This window comes from Chaetomium strumarium (genome assembly GCF_033439665.1).
Source record: "Chaetomium strumarium strain CBS 333.67 chromosome Unknown B0T15scaffold_2, whole genome shotgun sequence".
In the NCBI taxonomy this organism is placed as follows: domain Eukaryota; kingdom Fungi; phylum Ascomycota; class Sordariomycetes; order Sordariales; family Chaetomiaceae; genus Chaetomium; species Chaetomium strumarium.
The window spans coordinates 3,308,341-3,328,300 of record NW_026944430.1 but is presented as its reverse complement, the minus strand read 5'-3'; the positions used below and the strand labels follow the sequence as shown (position 1 = coordinate 3,328,300).

Genomic DNA, 19,960 nt, shown 5'->3' with positions numbered 1-19,960 from the left:
GCCCATTCTTATAGCGCAACAGAACCGTCCCCTTCTTATCTCCCGCTACGACCACCAGCCCGTGCCCTACTGACGGTCGCCCTTCCTCTTGCGAGACCGACACCTCTGCCGCGGACGTTTCGACTGCGGAACATCGGGGCATTCCTGGAGACTATGTCAGCTGTCTCGCTCCCCTCATATCACACCCGCTGAGCAGCTGAACGCACCTCAACATATCGGGAACAATAAAGAACCGCACATGGCTGCCGCGGATGTAGACCTGTTCGAGATGGCTGACGCGCCCGTCGCGTGCGGTGACGGTAATGTCCTTCAGCTGCACGTTCATGTTGTCCTCGGCTGTTGATCCCCCCCCCCCAAAGTCATTGTCAGCTCGGCTGTTCTCTCCCATCTGTCATGCGCCAGAAGAAAAAGGATGATGGGGGTTCGCAGTATGTGCGCACCTTCGATCAGCTTGCCCCGGTAGGTCTGGCCGGAGGTGATCTCCAGGGTGACGATGTGGCCCTGTATGCAACCGTTAACGAGTGGCGGTATACGTGTGGTGGGGATGCAGGGGGGAGCCAACCTGGGCTTCGTTGAGAAGCTTGATTGGGATGCCAATTGTGGACGTCATTGTCGCGGTTGTGGTTGAGTCTGTGGTTACGCTCGGGAGGGGGAAAGCTGTCGATTCGCGATTGCATGTGGTTGATGAAGCGCGACGACGACGTTGAATTTCTGGAGGTTGCGCAGCGGCACCGTGCACGGCTTGGCACCCAGTAGGAACCCACCTCTCCCGGTCCACGTTCTTGGCTGAAGCTCACCCCACTTCAGCTTCCGCCTCACCCCCGGGCCAGCTTGCCCGGCTAGCCCAGGCATCACAACTGTGAGATGGTGCATCCCGGTCGATATCTCATCATTGGACGCCAATACACGGAACCGGCAGAATGACGATTTAGCAATTGATCCTCAGTCAGCTATCGGCGGGTCTGTCAGCTTATGCGGCCGATATGACGCGCTCAATCAACACCGGCGAGGCCAGGCAGCCGCAGAATTTGAAGTCCACAGGACATATAAGCCACCACGAAACTCCAATAGGACCCGTCCCCAATCGTCACCCGACAGTCTTGTCAATATGTTGGCTGTCTATTGGACTTTAAGGCCAAAGGAGCAGCACCTGTGGGCCCGTGTATGCGGGCTTCGGGGACCCGGAGGACGGAGAAGACTTCGGACGAGGTGGAACCCCTTCACCACATTAGGACTTCATCACTTCCCCGTGGTTTGGCAATTTTGTCATGCTAGAAGGTGGCGGTGTCATGATAGGCGGTTGGTGTTGCAGCCACCATCCAGGTAAGGTACCTGGTAGGTATGTTGGCACCGTTGGGCACCAAGCCCGCACAACCACCCTGCTGTAAGCCCATCATGATAGGCCAGCGTCAAGTTTGGATTTGTCCATCCCTCCCATTCACGAAGATGGTGGGCTTAGGCCTCATATTGAGTAGTCCCTTGAAGAAAGGGTCTTAGCCTTCGTGTCGTTGATTGGAGTCATTGGAAGCGTCTGTGGAGTCTATCCGCCCGCATTAACCGGCATTACCACTAGGTAGAGTCGAACCACTTACTGAGCTGAAACAAGTATGGGCCTCACTCTTGCATCCAGTTACACCCCCGGGATGATCTGCACTTCTGTTACTCCTGGAACAATCCCATATAGATCTGCACCCTTGGCTTTCACGGTAACTGCAGTTTGGCTCCTTCACTTCTCTGTAACTAGTTGGGGTCCAATACTTTCCGGATATACGCAGCATTTTGTTGGACATCGACGACTTCCCCGACCTCAAAGCAGTCTTGGCCAGCATTTCTGTTTTCAGAGCTTCCGCCGGCGAGAGGTGACTAGAAAACCCCTCGACACCGGTTCCTGGCTCATATTGTGTTCGCTCCGTTCCGGTACATCGTAATGCCCTCGAAAGACCGCGGGTATTACCTTACGACAAGCCCCAGCAAGGATTTCACCTGGTTCCTATTTGGGACGTCGGCCACGGCCCGGACTGCCAAAAGTAAAGCCCAGGTGCCATCCCCGTACAGGGTCTCCAAAGCGCGCCGACCTGTGATGGTATCAGCAAAGGAGGAACAAAAGTCGGGACGGGCGCTTGTCCCAGCCGTCGATGTCAAAGGGGTGTCGCCTACTCCAAGGACTAGGACGAAATCGTCCAAGCCGAAGAGGTCGGGACCGAAAAAGGGAGGGTCGGGGAGCACTGGCCCGTGGTCGGAATGGTACGTGAGCGAGGATAGCAGATACCTGTGGCGGGCGAGGAAGTCTCGGGACGGTATGTAGGACTTGAAAATGTCCTGGACGACAGGCTACTGACAGACGGCCAGAAGCATGGGACTACGAATTTACACACCATCACCAGAAACCCGGCCAGTTCCAAGACACCACCCCAACCACATGTAGCGGTGAGGCCTGCCGGCCTCTTTACCCTCCACCAGAAATGCCACCTCCTAGTCCCAATCCTAGCAAGTCCCACGACCGAACCTCGCCCAAGAGCTCCTGGCCGACAATCGCTACCACATCCACCGGCCAGCCCACGGAGTTCTTATCCGCTTCTAGCAGCAGGACTATGACCACGTTGCTCAGAGAGACTGACAGCAACAACATGATTGGTACCACGAGCACGACACTAGTTCCCGTGGCCGTAGCAACCCAGCCCGGTCTCCATCGCGGTAACGTCAAGAGTAAAGGCAGTAGCGGCAAAAGACCAGTCGGCCCTGTGATGCGGCTCCTTCAAGAAGCCCGCAGCCGCAAAAGTAAGACCAATTCGGACGCTGTCCAGTCAAGCGTCGATGATACTGCACAACTACTGAAGACAAACGATCTCGATGACGGCAGGCCCCAGAAGCTTTCATGGGAAGGGAGAAATGGCAGGGATAGCACAAACTATGGGGGGGATGGGGATGCCATTCCTGGCAATAAACGCACAAAAGCATTTGCGAGGAAACTGCACGCCAAAGTCAAGTCGGAGAAAGAGCTCAAGGTGGATCCGAAACGGAGGGTGAAGGCGTGGCTTAAAGACGTCGAGCTCGACATGACACCTATCCGTTTGGATGCCCAGGGATTTCCTATTTATCGATGATACCCCCTTTTCCTTGCCCCCAGTTCTCTCTTCGGCTCTCCATCAACGTCTATGTATATACATCGCTGTTGTGTCTGTACCACTGTTACTACTCGGCGTGTTGGGAACTTTAGGGTATTAATCCTCGGCGGATCAACAACATCGATGTCCCAATTCAGGCATCCCGTTCGACCTAGGGGCTCGCAGACTCCCCTGCACGGAACGGACTTGTTGTACTTCACAGATGTACAGTACTTTGTACCGATGTACTATTACACTGGCATATTAATGAGGGTTCTCTGCCACCTCTTGACCGAATAGCCGGTCCGTCTAGGCACGCAGAGTCCATTGCACAGCAGGTAAACTCATATTTGCTGAGATGCATTTGCTGCTCTGCCCCCAAGATTAGATCCAGAGACCGTTCTATAGATATCGCGGCTCAGCTCTCCTCCTCGCTGAACCGAACCATTAAGTCTTACTGAGGCTGGAATGTAAATTCACAGGACATTAGTGCCTTTGCAAGCTCGGCTCCAGCTCCGATAGTTACCACAGCAACGCGTCTTGGCACAGCCCCAATTACATGCGTACATGATATGAGTCCTGTAGTAGTATTGTATGTATGTACTGTAAGGTATACAACGGTGCAGTACACAACATCCCATATTGCATGTGAAGTTCCAGAAAATCACCCAGCTCCCGTCTAGTGGACGGCCGTCGACTGAAGGCATATGCGCTTAGCGCAGAAATTACACATGACTTCACTACCAGTAGCGAACAAAGGATTGGAATGTTCACCACTACGAAGTGACGAATGACCTACGGTGAGCTTACCGCTGGGGCGGTGTCCCTCATATATAACCCTAATCTGGTTGAGAACGTTGTCCACGTCTAACCCTAAGTCTAGGTACTGTTTACTTCGCCTCGAAATGTTAACGTATGTACTGTGTTCTTACGGAAACGGACACCGCTATCAATGCACCTCAGCGTCACTAGGTCCACCTCTCTCACCCACCACCCAACCCGGCAACCTCCCATCACCACCACGTCGTAGGTCCGCTCTATTGACACGTCTGCCGCTCTTGACCGCTCACATCTTCACCGCGCATACAAAAGAACATGACTCGCGTCACCCCTGAGTTCGTGAAAGCGCGCAGCTCCAACCTGTCGCTGCACTCCCTGGCCATGGAACAGTCCATGGCGATGCGCATGAGCAGCGCTGCCGAAGTCATCGATAACAAGATGGATGCGAAGGACCTGAAGCCCGAGGCCTTCACCAAGGCCTACCTCGACTTCATGACCGAGAACCCGACCGTCTTCCACGCCGTCGACTACTTCAAGGAGAAGCTGCTGAAAGCTGGCTACAAGGAGGTTGGTGCTCGCATCGCTAGGGGGCATTTGAGCCAGTCGGACGGCAGCCGGCTAACTGAGCACGCGCGTGCTTGCAGCTCTCGAGCCGCGACAGCTGGGCCGGCAAGCTCGAGCCGGGCGGCAAGTACTTCACAACCCGCAACGGCAGCTCCATCATCGCCTTCGCCGTCGGCAAGGCCTACAAGCCCGGGAATGGCGTCGCCATGGTCGCCGGCCACATCGACGCTCTGACGGCGCGTCTCAAGCCGACAAGCACGAAGCCAAACAGCCACGGCTACGTGCAGCTCGGCGTGGCGCAATACGCTGGCGCCCTGAACGAGACATGGTGGGACAGGGACCTGAGCATTGGCGGCCGAGTCATTGTCCGGGATCCCGAGACCGGCAAGACGACCGTGAAGCTCGTCAAGCTCGATTGGCCGAGTACGTCAGCATCCTAGTATCTAAAGAGGCTCCAGCTAACAGTCGACAGTCGCCCGGATCCCTACGCTGGCACCTCACTTCGGCATCGGCATGACCGGCCACAACAACCGCGAGACGGAGATGGTGCCCATCATCGGCCTCGACAACAGCGATCTCTACCCGTCGGCCTCCGCCAGCAGCGCCGCAACCGCGGAACAACCCCTTGGCGGCCACGGTTCCTTTGCCTCGACCCAGCCGCCCAAACTGGTCAAGCTCATTGCGAAACAACTGGACATCACCGACTACAGCACCATCCTCAACTGGGAGCTCGAGCTCTTCGACTCGCAGCCGGCGACGGTAGGCGGCATGGACAAGGAATTCATCTTCGCGGGGCGCATCGACGACAAGCTGTGCTCGTGGGCGGCCTTCATGGCGCTGCTGCACGCCAAGGACGAGGCCTCGGAGGGCGGAATCAAGCTTGTCGCGCTCTTCGACGACGAGGAGATCGGCTCGCTCCTCCGCCAGGGCGCGCGGGGCAACTTCCTGCCCATCACCATCGAGCGCGCTGTCGAGAGCCTCGCCCTCGCCTCCGCCTCCAAGGACAACAACAACAGCAACAACAAAATCGCCTTCGGCCCGGGCCTGCTGGGGCAGACCTACTCCAACTCGTTCCTCGTCTCGTCCGACGTCACGCACGCGGCTCACCCCAACTTCCCGCAGACCAACCTCGCCGGCCACTCGCCGCGCCTCAACGTGGGCGTGGCCCTGTGCGTCGACGCGTCCGCCCACATGACCACCGACAGCGTGTCCATGGCCATCCTGGACCGCGTGGCCCAGCTGGCCGGCTGCGTCAACCAGCGCCACATGATCCGCAACGACTCCCGCTCCGGCGGCACCGTCGGCCCCATGCTGAGCGCCGCCATGGGCGTGCGCGCCGCCGACGTGGGCATCCCCCAGCTGAGCATGCACAGCATCCGCGCCACGACGGGCAGCCTGGATCCTGGGCTGGGCATCAAGTTCTACAAGGGGTTCTTGGATCATTGGGAGACTGTTGATCGCGAGTGGCGGGCTTAAGAGTAGAGCATAGCATAGATATGATGGATGGCATGGCATGGCGTGGCGTGGCGAGGGGTAGGGAGGGAGGGAAGGGCTTATTAATATATTTGGTTGTTTGAAGAATGTTGATAGAAGAGGGATTTACTAAGCCTGGCATTATTGGTTGAGCGTGTTGTGTAGAGGAGAGATACCCTGGCCAAATCATGGGTGTTGCGTGGTGGCATAGACATTATATAGAGTGGTCAAGAGGGCCATTAAATTGTATGTAGCATCTAGTATCCAACACACCCCTGTCCACCCAGCAAATCTCCAAATCATATCAAGAAACATTGCACCCTCCATAACTCCGCGCCATCCCATCTATCGAAGGTGTCATTACTTCATCCAATAATAAATCCCATCATTCCCAGCTCTTTTGATAGGTATCATCCGGCCCTTTATGACCACCACTACCACCACCGGGCATCAACCCCCTGTCCCCCGATCCCTCCCTCGCCCCTCTAGTCCCCATCCTCCGCAATCCACCGCGACGTGGCCCCTCTCTACTGTCATTACTAGTATCCGCCTCCTCGTCCTCTTCTTCTTCAATCCTCTCCTCCTCACTCTTCAACTCCTCCTCCTCCTCCTCCTCGTCGTCATCCTCCTCCTCATCCCCGCCAAGCGGCGAGTCCTTCCTCTCCTCCCCAGCTGGCACCCGCCTCTTCTCAAAGTCCTGCTTGTGCGCCTCCGCCATGGCCTGCAAGATGGACCTCTTCCCGAGCGTGTCGGTCCGCCGTCGCCTGAATGTGCCTGGCCCCCCTGCGCCACCTTCCAGAGCCGTAGTAGCGGCGCCGGTCGTCGTCGTGGTTGGCATTGCGGGCGCGGATACTTCCACCGCGGCTTCGCTCAGCGGCGTCGGGACGGGGCCATGGCGCTGGGAAGAAGCAGTGCCTGGTGTTTGTGGTGGGACGGTACGCGGAGTCTTCGGGGTGGTAGGAGGGGCGGGGCCGCCGTCCATGGCTGACGGGGTGTGATGCAGCGACGCTGTGGTCGTGGCGGCTGCTTCCTCAAGGCTGGGCCGCTGGACGAAGTTCTCAAGGTGGTAGGGCAGAGGCGTGTCGCGGGAGGCTTTGTACTGGGCCACGTTGGCGCAGTGCTCGTTCTCCACGCGCAGGAGGGTCCACAGGCCGCGGCGCACGACCTCGGCGAGGGACACCATGAAGGACACGATGGTGCTGTGCTGCGCGTCGTGCGTGAAGATGGCGTAGAAGATCCAGGAGAAGCGCAGGATGGGGTCGATCACCATGATGAGGTAGTAGATCCACACCGGGCGGAGCGCCGTGATGTCGCGGAGCAGTCTATGCCGGGCGTTGCCTTGCAAGACGGAGAAGTCCATGAAGAGGTCCCAGATTGCTGTGTTCTGGTCAGTACAAGGGATACAGCATGAGAATGAAATGAATGGGAAGGGAGCCCTGGATAAACATACAGCAATATACCGCGTTGATGGTGGCGAGCGCAATGTACAAGCTCAAGTTGGTCTGGGTGTCCCCTATGCGGTACAGGCTGAGCCAGACAGCCGTCAGGATCGTCATGGTGTACTTCCCGCAGTTGACAAGGTGCGGGAATACATTTCGCGTGTCATGGTAACGCCTGATGCATTGTAAGGCACGCCATATCGGGGGGAGCGCGCCAAAAAAGCCGAGAAGGCGAGAATGTGACGAGTTGCAACGTTGCGGGTCATCCCAGCTGGTTGCGTACAGGCAGAAGAAGAGCTCGATGTTCTGCAGGACGTCAGTCACTCAAACCAATCAAGCAGAGATTGGGGGTTATGGCTACGTACGCAGGTTGCGTAAGTCAACGAGCACCAGATATCGCCCAGAAAAAAGTCCCGGAATTCTACTGGGTACAGTCCGGAAAGGAGCAACCGATACTGCAAAAAGCGGTCAGCTGACTCGGGAAAAATAAGCAAGTATATTCGGGAGCGGGTGACGTACATGAGAGTACAAGAACCACCTTCTCGCCTTATAATGCAGCACGGGCGCCGGGAAGAACAGGATGACGAGGGATACGCAGATAAGGACGACCGGGTAGTAAAGATACATTTCCTCCCAGTCCCCCAGCCTCGAGAAGTTCAGCCAGATAAAGACGCCAAACAATGCGAAGAAGAAGCTCGGGAATTCTGCCAGTTCCTTATAATTGAGGAAGTTCCGCGCATCGAACTCGAAGATGAACGGATAGTTGACCTTGTTCTTGGTCCACGCCCGGCAATTCAGCGTGAAGAACGTGAAGAGGAGCAGGACCAGGAAATAACCTCCGTACAGCTGCAGAAGATAGCTCGTCTGTTGGGCAATCTTGGGGTCATCGCCGTTGATGAGGAATTCGGTGCCGTATATGAGCCCTTGAACAGCGAAAACGGCGCCGATGCCGATCAGCAGGCCGCTCCGGAACGTACTGTCAGACGAATCCCCGGACCGCTTCTGCAGGTTTCGGAGCTTCCCGGCCGCGATCTTGTGGTTGCCTTTCTCGAAGTACCTCGCGTACAGATCCTCCACGGTACGTATGTGCCCGTCGAGCACGTCACTGTTGACGAACCAAGACTTGCTCACCTTCTCGTTCATGTATCGGTACGGCGGACGGGCATTCACCGTCTTGTCGTACTTCTTGTTGAGCTTGCGGAAGGCGGTCCGGTTCAAGAGCGCGTACGATTTCAACAACTCGAGGCTTCGGTAGAATTCCTGCATCGCCAGCTTGAGCTTGCGCTTCGCCGTCCGGTAGGGGACACCGTCATCTTCGGGCCTCCGCGCATAATCGCGGCCACCGTCCATGGTCTGGCCAGCCATGACGGGGGTCCGGGTCATCTTCTGCAGGGCTTTCGAGTTGGGCCCCGGCTTGAAGAATCTATCCCTGAGCGGGCTGAAGCAATCGCGATTGCTCTGCTTGCCCCTTCCCTCGGCGCCATCATCCATTTGACCGGTACTGTGTCCATTACTGTGTCCAAGCTCGCGTCTCTTCTTTGCTTCCGCAATCTCGGCAGTCCGTCTATTCCGCATCTCATGCAACTGCGCTCGAAGGGCGGCCAGTCGCTCTGTTGCCTGGTCCTCCTTTTCTTTGTAGAAGGTCTCAATCTTGTTCAGCTCACGGTCGAGGAACGCAAAGAAGTCGCGTTCGGCCGAGCGAACGTAATCCAGGTTATTCATCCCTATGTCCAGCTTGTCCGGGCTCTGTCGGGTGCCGATCGAGTTGGTCGAAAAGAGACGAGGAACGCGTAGGCGTGGCGTTGTGCCCCCGGCACCCGAGGGAAGAGTGAGAAATGACGGGGAACGGTGGTCCGTCCGCCCGGTGGCCGTCATCGTAGCGCTGCGCTGAGGGGTGAGACGGTCTAAGGGCGGAGAATGGGCCGCCATGCTTTGGCCGGTGTTCGAAGGGACCCTGATCGCCGGGGCCGGAAGTTCGAAGGTGCCTCTGTCGCTAGCACGCGACGGCGTTGGTCCGATGCTGCCATACTGGATGCCACTTCCCGGTGTCCGAGCCAGGCCCGACCGCTCATCGCCCGCCGCATTCCTCCCCGACTTGGCCGCGGTGGATCCGGAGCGCAACCGACCTGGCTCATGGACGTGGTAATTTCCGCTTGGGGGTTCAGTGGTGACTCGGGGTGGCGTAAAGGCATGGTTGATGCCGAAGAAGATCGCAGGAGTAGTAGCCGGGGGCGCATCGGCCTTCCTGGCGAAAGTCGGTGTGGCATTTGTTGCACGATGGATCGCCCGGGCGACGGCCTTGACGTGCTTCTTGCCCGCCTTGTAGTTGAGATACTTGACGCGCCATTCTGCATATGTGATATTAGTCTGCTGCTTGCTCCCTTAATGCTGTCTGCGGGCCCATTGGCGATCACACGACGGTTGGTGTCTCAGGAAGTGAACAGCCCAATTCCAACTTGGAGCAGGTGGGACAAGGCGATGATCAAATGCACCCGGTGTCTCGGCAAAAACGCAAACCAGAGCTGCTTACCTGGAACAGCGTCCTGGTCAAGCTCTTTCGCGAATCTGAGTGGCATATATTAGTTCCATTGTTCGGGTGCCACGTTGTGCGGTATTCCTTACTTCATGACGTCAACTCGGGCATCGCGCAGTGGGAGAAAACGCTTGTGATCAAGGGCTTTCCTTCAGAGAATGAGCGCATGCCGAAAGACGGTGACTAAAGATCGTGCTCGAGTGACGCGTCGCAAGTTGCATGTTCCCCTCTTCCGATAGAATTAAGAGTTCCTGAACCTTTCCGTTTGACGTCCCTGTATTTCGTTCCGAACTTTTGGGAGCGGTCTCGGCAGGCAACGGTACCTGGCGGACCACGGCCGCGGGAACCTGGAACCAACAGAGTGGGCCCTGCAGCGGAGCTCGGTAAACAAAAATTCAGAAGTATGTATTGTATGGATTACAATACCTTCTGTTGTGGTTGGTTTCCGCCTCGTTCCACGACGAACGGCGGAACCTTGATAGACACGCTCAAGACACGATATTGCGCTTCGCTACAGCTTAACTTCTTTGCTGCTACTCATTCTAGAAGGAGAGGCGTACTACCATAGGGGCTCGCTGAGCCTCACCATCACCATCCAGTGTTCTGCCCGGGGATCCCGTCTGTAAGACAACCCGCACAGGCTCGTTGGGCAAGCCAGCACTCAGCCGTATCCGATGGGCGGGACCTGATCCGAAGTCCCCAGCACCCCTGTCCAGCGCATTGGATCTTCTCCGGCCGACACCGGCATCACCGACAGTCCTCGCCGGGCATGTCCAGTAGCATCCGCTATTGTTGCGGTGGCTTGCTTAATCTTCACACTAGTAACGTTAACGTTGGCTGAGTAGCCTTACCCGGTAGTCACAGTTGCTGCTGGCCGAACGAATCGATGATCTTGAAGCACGCACGCACAATGCCTTTTCCGGTAGCGACAAGGGCCGGGTAGATCTGACAAGAGATTGGACGAGATTTTCTAAGCGGAAACGGACATTCACCCCACACTACCAATGGCCCCGCAGCACTCAGTTCCACACTTGGATGCCGTCGCGGCCCGCGGGCAACAGCTGGGAAAGACTGTCATTGGCTGAGAAAGAGAGAGTTGAAGCTGGAAAACTTCAGAATGGAGGGTTGTGGTTCACATGCGGGCGTTAATGCTGGCAGTGTCGGTGCATAGAGCGTAGAATAGCTGAGAATGGTTCTCCGAGCAACCCCATCTCCGTCTTGGTGTCTTGAGCAGAGAGCAGGCACACGTAGCCGGCGATTGCGAACCTAGAATGATGCTGATGCTGATGCTGATGCTGTGTTTCGGATGTTTTATACGCCCGTTCGCCGACAGGTGAACTCTGTTCAGTACCTACCTTACGAGGTACTGTACCAATCTCTGAGGACGGCTGGTATGTGTATGTGCATTAGTATAGTATAGGACTATGCTTGCTGCCTCCAGTCGCCGCTTCGGTTGGTTACACGGAACCAAAGGGCGCATTCCAATCTGATCTGTGCCTCACTGTCATGGTTTCAAAGCAGCCATAGATGCCTAACCATGGCGAATAGTTTGAAGGATTGCCGACGCGATGCCGAAGCATACCTTAGTCTGTTCAGGTCACGAAATACAGTCATTCCACAACACTGCCGAATGGAAAGGAAGCACTACACGTGTAATAAAGGCCGAATCAAATCTGATAATTCCACAGTCCGATTGATCAGGTCATTCTGTTGCCGGAAGAGAGGCATTGAGCCATTGACAACGTGGTGTGGACAAAGCAACCTTACCCCACCAGATCTCAACCCCACCGATGCAGGTTCAGCTGCCAAGTACGCTGAGGTATAGTACAATACCTACCAGGTAGCTGTCTCGAGGGCCTTAACTACGAGTACACCGTATCTGTGTATGTATTCGATCCGTCGAGTGTGCTTCTAGTGCTCATGCCAGGAAGCTTAGATAGTTTCTTTTCGACTCATTTTCAAGTTTATCTAAGCACCTTGCCAGTTGTGTCGTGACAAAACGGATACTTGAGGTATGTATTGGACATACTCCGCAATGCTGGCGTCCCGCATCTGCCCGACTGGGATTGGCGAGGAGCCCACCTTTTGTTGAGTTTGGCGCCCGTTGGCTGGGAAGCGTGCTGCGTTGTGAACACGCTTGGGGAACGACGGAAGAACAAGGAGGACGGCGGGCGAACATTACAGAGATGTATAATCGTGGAGGCTTTAGTTCTACCGAGTGCTGCTTGCCCTCCGACGGGGGAGCGTGCGGATTACTGCTTCCAAGGAAGTGGACGAAAGGAATTCGGAAATCGGACTTTCAGGCCGAGCCATCGAGCCGGCCTGCGCTCAGACCACTGCATTACCATCCCCACAGGATAACATCATCAGCGACATGGCCAACGAGCGGCCGATGCAACGTGCCCTAGTAGTAGGAGCGCCAAGCTTGCCCAAAGTCTCAACTTGCGCTTCCGCTTTTGCTATTCAAGTCGCGTCCCTCCCTCCATTGACTCAAAAAAACCCTCGAACCTCAGCTGAGCTCTCTCAAAAGCTGGTACACTCTGACATACCGTCGCTTTGGAAAGTTTGGAACTTCACATTCCCCCATTGGCACGCAGCGAATCGACCATTCTCTGCTCTGCCTGCAGCTTGCTTATCACTCGACCCTCCACTGTGCCTCCCGTGCATTTAACTGGACCGCTGCGGGCACTGCCAACAAAAATCCTCAGGCCACCGGCATCACGCCGACTGCAGCCCAAATTTCCAGATATATAAAGATCGACCGTTTTGCGCTGCATTCGCATCCGAATTTCAGATTGCGCGTCTGTGTGTTCTCATACCCACCATGTCCCACCGATGGCCGGCCGAACCGGTCATGGATCCTCAATATGCTCGCAGGCGAGCGCCGCCTATGGAGCAGGCAAGCAATGCTGCGTACACCCATAGTCGCTCGAGGACGACTTCGTCGAACACGTTTCCCACAGGCATGCCGGCGCACTATCCCCCGAATCCATACCAGCCGCAGACTCACCTCGCCGAGCCGCAGATGAACCATCAGCGCCGCTCGCCGAGCGTCAACACATTCAGCAGCATTTCCAGCGGCGGGATGGCACCGCCAGCAGCTTATGGGACGCCGCCGACATTGGATATCCGGAGATCCACCTCGAGCCGCTCCGGCGGCGCCCCTGGTTCGCCGCAGTCCAGCGGCTATGTCGCGCTGCTCAGGAAACAGAAAGCCACAGTGTGGTGCGATCGCGCTCAATACGAGGACCCACGATTACTGGCGCAACAACGGGCGGCCAAAATGCGGGCCAACCTCGCAGTTGTTGGGGGCAGCGGCTTGGGGATTGGAGGCGTGAGCTCCGGGCGCACCTCTACTGGGCTTAGCTCAACCGGTGGCAAGGTCGCGGCCAAAATCCGCCACCACGGGAAGCCTACTGTTATCGGCTACTCCCCTGGCAGCAACTACAATGGAATCGGTGGTGTCCCTCTCCGGCTCAGTGCGACTGAGGTAGAGGGCGAGGAGAGCGAAGAGGATGACGCGGCCATCCAACAACGGCTACACCACCGCCGGACGGGCAGTTCTGGGAGGAACAGCATCGCGAGCGGCAGAAGAACGACCCCATATCGTTCATCCGGAGGCCTCGGGACCACGGCTACGCAACACAGTGGATCAACCAAGTGGAGCCCTAGCGACACGCCTGAAAGGTCAGGGTCCATGGTTGAAGATAAGCCGGGCGAGCAGGCACTCGCAGGAGATGACGCTCGCAGTGGGAAAGCCAGGAGCTTTGAGAGCGGCAGCAGCGGCGAGCGGCTGGACAATGTGCCGGAACTTACCACTGGCAACACGACGCATTTCGCGAATCATAGCATGAAGCATGCCACGGTGACACGTGAGAAGAGCGTGAAGAGTATCGACGAGTTGAAACGACGGGGCAGTGTGGACGAGCGGGCGATGAGTTTGACCGCGGGCCGGCTGTACATTGCGAACCCGGATTAAGGGATGGTCAGCCACAGACGGATGCGAGGGACAGGATCCCAGACCCCCCCTTCTGGCTGTCTTTTTTTCTTGATTTTCATCTAATCCATGGCGCGCCAGAACGCCTATTCCGATCGCTTCAGATTACGCATACACTTCAAGGCGCGGGAGTTCAAAGTCTGGGTTGGACGGGGCTGTGATTCACAATCGCTTCGAAGTGTACTGTCACTACGGCATCTTCTGTTTTTTTCTACGGGCGCTCGTTCTTTGTCGCGGCTTGCACAATCTAATAATACCCTGATTGAGACGAGGTCACGTACTGGTGTTTCAATGGGAGCGAACCTGGATTGAGGCTGACCGGAGAGTGGAATCGACCTCGAGATACCAATACCACACCCGAGTTACTGTCGTTTGCATTCTCGTAGTTCCCGTGTGGTGTTCCTGACGTCGAGAGGAAAGTGCCTTGCTGTCCCCTGGAAGAAACTCCGGCTTCAAGCATGGCACACAGGACAATGACGACAAGATTAATGTGTGTCCATGGAAATACAGGTTCAATATCCTGTACGTTTGGCGTTGGTGCCGTTCCTGGTCGGGACTGCCTTGGAAGTTGATGCTATAATATACCCCGTTATTGTCCGAGTTGGCACAGGGATTGGCCTGTCAAGGTCGCTGGTTCGTCACCGAGATTTAGATCTGGCAGGAACAAAGCTATAGCAAACCATAATAAGCACAGCGCAGTCTCCTCCGGTATAACTACGGGATAAGGTAACGTTCCTTCATGGTGTCGATCCTATCATCATCGCCCAGCGAATGGACATAGTAGGTCGAAACCTCGGGAAAGCTGCAGCCGAGCGTCAAACTAGTCTGTGGACGTCTGTTGTGTTGGAGGTCTTCACTCCCTCATTGCATAACCCGTCAGCTTCTAAGAAGTGGTACCTGGCCAAGTCCAACAGTCTAGGCGCGTATGCCAACTTCGCCTCTTTGTTCAGATGAAAACAGCCTTGAGCTACCAGTTCTGTACGACTCGTATTGGCTGATGGCTCATAGTTACAAGGTGAGATCGTAATTGTCTATCAAGTGTAAAAGTGCCCGACGTCGTAGAGGAGGTGTCTATTTCCATACTGCGTACATCAATCTAGTACAAGGTACTACATAATGCATTGGGCCTTGACACTCGGCGTGTTCAAAAGGTCAAACTCTTGGTGGTTATTATCGAGTGTTGACTGTGCTTGTTGCTGGGAGGACTGATAAGATAAGGCGGTCTCCTTTGCCAAGCGGGGTTGCCATGCCAAGCGAGCGACAACCGGTCTTCAGCCACACACCTGCAACTCACCAACAATTGCCACTCTCAATGCAAGTCAGAAATTCAACATTTACTCCGCACTCAGTTACAGCCACATCATACGCCACAGTCTTAATTTAATCTCGCGCTACGCGCACGCGACACGGTTTCCTGACGCGTTTCAAACACTTGCACAGACTCGACTATCCAATGGTTTCCTTCGCAGCTTGTCCAAGCAAATCAACTCCACCTTCGACTCCCAAACCACGATTGAGGCAACTGCTTCGCCAACCTTTGAGCCACTCCCCTATCATCAACGGCCAATCTATGATTATTACGATCTAATTTATTCTTTCTACCCTTTTCCTTCGTTAGATCTGTTCTGATTTATTTAGGCGCCAGTGGTTGTGTTCGAGTTGTCTGATGTCTCTGCTCGCCATGTCAACCGACATCCAGGACCGGGATTTGACCGGCCGGAAGAGATCTCATACAGAGTTCTTGAACCAAGAGGCTTGCAGTTCTGTGGCTTTCGGGGGATCTGTGCGGGTCGAGGAAGAGGACTCTTCATTAAGCGACAGTGAGTATCAGTTGACCCCGCCATTAACCTTCTGGCTATATCTAATGGCATACGTTGCGTCTACAGAGGAAAACGACGTTCATCGTTCTTGCCGTGGAGCTACAGCCTCGTCTCCGTTGACAGAACCGACCTGCAGTCCGCTCGCGCAAAAGCCGACATCCCCGAAGCCGACATCAGTATGTTTCTCAACATCCGTCACCTCGCCACAAACCAGTTCAACCATGGAGCAAGCCCCAGCACAGAAAGCGGCTGGCGAGCCGCCGAAAAAGAAGCGCTTAACCCCCGAGGAGAAAGCAGCCAGAGAAGCGGCCCTAGAAGCTGAAAAGCACAAGAAGCAGGAAGAACGAGAGAAGAAACGGCGCGACAAGGAAGAGACCGAGAAGCTGAAGGCCGCTGAGAAGGCTGCCAAGGCCGCTGAGAAGGCCAAGAAGGAGCAGGAGAAAAAGCAGCAGGCGGAGGAGAAAGAGAAGAAAAGGCGAGAGAAGGAGGAGGAGGAGGCGAAAAAGGCGCGGAGTCAGATGAAGCTCACCAGCATGTTCAACCTCGCGCCAACAACCCCGAAGAAGGAACTTACTCCTGCCAAATCCGAGGAGGCGCACGGAGCGGCCACGGCTGCGGTCGAGGACAAGGAACCATCGATGTACAAGAAGATGTTCAAGCCATTCTTCGTCAAACAACACGTCCGACTCGCCAGCAATCCGTATCAGATGGACGAGGAGACAAGAGAGGCCAAGACGAAGATTCTGGAGGAGTACATGACGGGCGTACGGGAAGCGCCCGCGCCCACCTTTGACCCGTTGGAATCCCTTCAGATTCCATGCAGAGTCCGCCGCGGACGGGTTTACCCGAGTGTCCGGAGGCTCATGGCGGAAATCGAGGCGCTCTCCAACGGTCCCACAGAACTCACCACCGAGGCACAAAGCGCGAAGCTCCGAGAGACCCTAGAGGCGTTGAGGTCGGTACCGGTGAAGTCGATCAAATTCAGGGAAGATGTGAGACCACCATACATCGGCACCATCAGCGGCCTGCCGGAGGGCGTTCAAAGCCTACATAAACTGGCGCGGAACCCCGTCTCTCAAAATATACTTCCCCTGGACTACGGCTATGATTCGGAGGCAGAGTGGCAAGATGAGGAGGGCGAGGACGTGGATGATCTGGACGACGAAGAGGAAGAAGGAGACGTGGACGAAGATATGACGGATTTCTTGGACGACTCCGAACAAGTAGAACTTGTGAGGGCGGCCTTCTCCGGTGGTATGGAGGTGGAAAGCACTGGACCATGTTGGGAAGACCGCACACGGAGGACCGCCGAGCCGACGCTGTATAAGTACCGACTGGAGTTTATTCTCGGTATGTCTCTCATGTTATGCTTCACTCATAGATGAGGCTGCTAACCGCTTGCAGAGCCCCTCGAGCACCACCACAGCATCGATCCCTTCTCGAGCGCCTATTGGAAGACGCCCAAGTCGAAGGCCAGCGCAGGTAACGAATCGTTGACCGCATCCGCATCCAAATCCGCACCTATATCCACGTCTGCATCCGTCACGACTGCCTTTAACCCTACCTCGTCGAGCTCTACCCAGGACGCCCGTGCTAACCGAGTGCCCCCCGCCCCGTCAGATGCCTTGAAGGCTCTTGCCACAGGTGCCGGTGCTGCAGGCACCAAGAAGTCACAGCAGCCGCTGCCGCTAGAGATGCAGGAAAGGCTGAAGGATATTGTTCGCTCGATGCCGAAACTCAGCAAGTTGGGCGTCATTGAGCTCTTTGCGGCGAATAACCCTGGATGTGCGAAAGGACAAATCAAGGCGTCTTTCGACGTCCTATTTGAGAAGTCCGGGAAGGGATTCAAGGTCAAGGGGGAGTAGGCGTCTGCTCCCGGCTTCGCCTTACTGGTTCGATAAGGGGATCGGAAGGTGAAGGGTGTCGATGGACCGCAAGACGGCACTGGAGTTCGGATGTATGCTGAGAAGCCATTCCGTGCCTGGAGGCGAATCAGTCAAGATTATGATGTAGGGGCTTGTGGGAGGGTCGGTCAGTTCGGGAGGTTGCTGTTGCGTTCTTTTTGGTCCTTTTCGTTCCCCTCTTTGGGAACGGCGTGGAGCGTTTCCCAGTATCACCGGGAGAAGACTTGGGGGACGAGAACGTACTCTACACGGCGGCTCTCGGAGGCACGTCCCATGTGGGAGTTCCTTCGTGATAGCTGTAAACTGTGTTTCTGGAATTTAGGCATGGGCATCTGGGTAGATGCATCACAGGTCTGTCGATATAAGGTAGACTTCATTTTAAGTAACAGGCGGGGCGGTGTGAGAGGGTACTCAGGGCTGTCCTCTCTGGTTGATCGGTTGGGAGTTCTCAGGCAGAGTCACTAATAGTTCTCTTGTCACTCGTATGTATAATATAGAGGAAGAGTTATTCCCCATGTTACGACTTGCATGTGTATGACACTAAACGGTATGTTCAATATCCTGCCTACCTGGTCCCGTAGATTGGATTGGAATGGAATGAAGGGAATACTGACAAGGTCATTCCCGAGTATAAATACGGGCCTTGCATTAAGAGCATCCAACAGCCAGCTTCATTGGGAGCCTGGGCTGTGACTCGCTTGCACATGGCGGGGCAACGAACTGCCCACACTCAAGCCTCACTCAAATCTGAGTTATCCGAACCCAAGTTCCAGTTGGGACTCAACCGCTCATCCAGGCTTCCGGGACGGAACTCTTGAACAGCGGTAATAAGGGACACAATGGCTAGCTCTAAAGTCATGGATTGGGCGCCGAGCTTGTCGGCCCCTGATTTCAAGGCTGTCGAAGCTGTCCTGCTCGAGCTCGAGCGGTATTTGACATTGCGCACTTACCTCCAAGGATACCAGTTGAGCACCGCCGATAAGGACATTTGGACTGCCCTGCGAACCAACAAGGTGGCAAATGGCATCGTTCGCAAAGGCAGCTTGACCAATGTGGCGCGTTGGTCCTCCTTCATCGAAGCCAGTCATCCCGAGATCCAGGGAGAGATCAAGGCAGCACAGACCAAGGAGAAAGAAAAGCGTGCTGCAGCTAGCAGGGCTGGAGGTAACTACAATATTGGCCTGAAGAATACTGAGAACGGCATCGTTACCCGCTTCCCGCCAGAGCCAAGTGTGAGCCTTCTCCAGACACGCACTTGTCTGACAAATAGTAGCTAACGGGAGAGAAGGGATACCTGCATATCGGACATGCCAAGGCCGCGTTCCTGAACGATTACTTCGCCTGACTGAATCGCTGTGCGATACCAACCTGGTAACGGCAGAGCCGAACAGCATCATCCAATTGGAGCGCAAGGGATACTTCAGGGTCGACAAGGCTGCTGGACAGGGGCCTCATGGCAAATCGGTGTTGTTCATGATCCCAACAGGGGCGAAGGAGTAAGCTCGCGTCGGAATGCCAGCCGGCACCAATTCATTTCGTTTGGAGGAAAGTATTCGTAGCGTGACTGGCCGCCGTGCAGGGTACCAATCGACCCATGGAACGCTACCCAAAGGTTAAGCCCTCAGGTATCGGGATTTGTGAGGAGACAGCTTTTGAGCCTGCGGTGCGGGCGGCACAACACTACCTAAGACATGGAACGCCCAGCTTACTCTGCTCTCCTTCCCCCCTCCTGACCCCAAATTGAGATGCTGGGAGAGTGTTCATGGTTTGTGACAATGTGGCAGTATATATATAACACCGCTAGGACTTTGCCCATAAAATGACTCCTTTGCCTTGGAGCTATGCAATGTACACGCCACTGTTGGATACCTTACTCTGAAAAGGGGCGCGACTTCGCGTTCGGGACGCCTACCGGAATTATGCCCAACACACACGCCTATACTTTCATTTCACTCCGATTGACGGCAGTTAGGATTACCGGTGACTGGTCTAACTATTACAGTCACTACAGTGTCGAGGGATAGATAGTGGACCCCATAGTGAAGTTAACTACTATTATGCTATCGGGGCGTCAGCTGATGTTAAATCAAAGGTCTAATAGTTAGTGGTGTTTGTACCCACGAGCACCGAGCAATAAGTAGGGGGGAGTATATCAGGCTCAGGATAGTTTTGAAAGTAGGACATCCTCCCTGAATGTAGGCTCAGACTCCAAATGTCTGGAGACTAGTAGGAGCTACCTTTTACGGGTTAGATTCAAATCTGCTTCCATCAAGCTATACCAAGACAAGCTCTCCGGTTCGACTCAGTACTATTCGGGGATCGTGTTGCGTCTCTTCTCTTTGGTCG

At 55.4% G+C, this 19,960-nt stretch overlaps 8 protein-coding genes across 8 annotated transcripts; 5 read left to right on the top strand and 3 right to left on the bottom strand.

The window, feature by feature from the left end:
- Nucleotides 1–151: 151 nt before the first annotated feature.
- B0T15DRAFT_390070 (small nuclear ribonucleoprotein Sm D3) lies at nt 152–610 on the bottom strand (the record flags this gene model as incomplete). The annotated part of the gene is made up of 3 exons (XM_062864520.1): nt 152–336; nt 441–501; nt 563–610. The coding sequence occupies 3 exons, from the start codon at nt 608–610 to the stop codon at nt 152–154; spliced, it is 294 nt and encodes a 97-aa protein (XP_062724557.1).
- Nucleotides 611–1,656: 1,046 nt separating this feature from the next.
- B0T15DRAFT_118318 (uncharacterized protein) lies at nt 1,657–3,526 on the top strand. The gene is made up of 2 exons (XM_062861590.1): nt 1,657–2,297; nt 2,350–3,526. Exons 1-2 carry the CDS (start codon nt 1,928–1,930, stop codon nt 3,102–3,104), a joined length of 1,125 nt encoding a protein of 374 aa, XP_062724556.1. The 5' UTR covers nt 1,657–1,927; the 3' UTR covers nt 3,105–3,526.
- A 575-nt stretch (nt 3,527–4,101) lies between these two features.
- On the top strand, nt 4,102–5,987 carry B0T15DRAFT_525208 (peptidase M18). Its single transcript, XM_062868832.1, has 3 exons — nt 4,102–4,451; nt 4,529–4,871; nt 4,921–5,987. Exons 1-3 carry the CDS (start codon nt 4,200–4,202, stop codon nt 5,922–5,924), a joined length of 1,599 nt encoding a protein of 532 aa, XP_062724555.1. The 5' UTR covers nt 4,102–4,199; the 3' UTR covers nt 5,925–5,987.
- Nucleotides 5,988–5,995: 8 nt separating this feature from the next.
- B0T15DRAFT_118227 (EXS family-domain-containing protein) lies at nt 5,996–7,883 on the bottom strand. The gene is made up of 3 exons (XM_062861589.1): nt 7,880–7,883; nt 7,372–7,832; nt 5,996–7,298 (listed from the first exon to the last, which is right to left on the bottom strand). The coding sequence occupies exons 2-3, from the start codon at nt 7,475–7,477 to the stop codon at nt 6,307–6,309; spliced, it is 1,098 nt and encodes a 365-aa protein (XP_062724554.1). The 5' UTR covers nt 7,478–7,832; nt 7,880–7,883; the 3' UTR covers nt 5,996–6,306.
- B0T15DRAFT_525203 (SPX domain-containing protein) lies at nt 7,765–10,161 on the bottom strand. The gene is made up of 3 exons (XM_062868831.1): nt 9,983–10,161; nt 9,891–9,925; nt 7,765–9,708 (listed from the first exon to the last, which is right to left on the bottom strand). The coding sequence occupies exons 1-3, from the start codon at nt 9,985–9,987 to the stop codon at nt 7,829–7,831; spliced, it is 1,920 nt and encodes a 639-aa protein (XP_062724553.1). The 5' UTR covers nt 9,988–10,161; the 3' UTR covers nt 7,765–7,828.
- Nucleotides 10,162–12,509: 2,348 nt separating this feature from the next.
- On the top strand, nt 12,510–14,051 carry B0T15DRAFT_118185 (uncharacterized protein). Its single transcript, XM_062861587.1, has 2 exons — nt 12,510–13,878; nt 13,972–14,051. The coding sequence occupies exon 1, from the start codon at nt 12,718–12,720 to the stop codon at nt 13,870–13,872; it is 1,155 nt and encodes a 384-aa protein (XP_062724552.1). The 5' UTR covers nt 12,510–12,717; the 3' UTR covers nt 13,873–13,878; nt 13,972–14,051.
- A 1,146-nt stretch (nt 14,052–15,197) lies between these two features.
- On the top strand, nt 15,198–17,699 carry B0T15DRAFT_118163 (chromatin assembly factor 1 subunit A-domain-containing protein). Its single transcript, XM_062861586.1, has 3 exons — nt 15,198–15,710; nt 15,777–17,060; nt 17,115–17,699. The coding sequence occupies exons 1-3, from the start codon at nt 15,557–15,559 to the stop codon at nt 17,573–17,575; spliced, it is 1,899 nt and encodes a 632-aa protein (XP_062724551.1). The 5' UTR covers nt 15,198–15,556; the 3' UTR covers nt 17,576–17,699.
- Nucleotides 17,700–18,246: 547 nt separating this feature from the next.
- Nucleotides 18,247–19,189, top strand: B0T15DRAFT_118155 (uncharacterized protein). Its single transcript, XM_062861585.1, has 2 exons — nt 18,247–18,846; nt 18,903–19,189. The coding sequence occupies exons 1-2, from the start codon at nt 18,454–18,456 to the stop codon at nt 18,957–18,959; spliced, it is 450 nt and encodes a 149-aa protein (XP_062724550.1). The 5' UTR covers nt 18,247–18,453; the 3' UTR covers nt 18,960–19,189.
- The last annotated feature ends 771 nt before the right edge of the window (nt 19,190–19,960 follow it).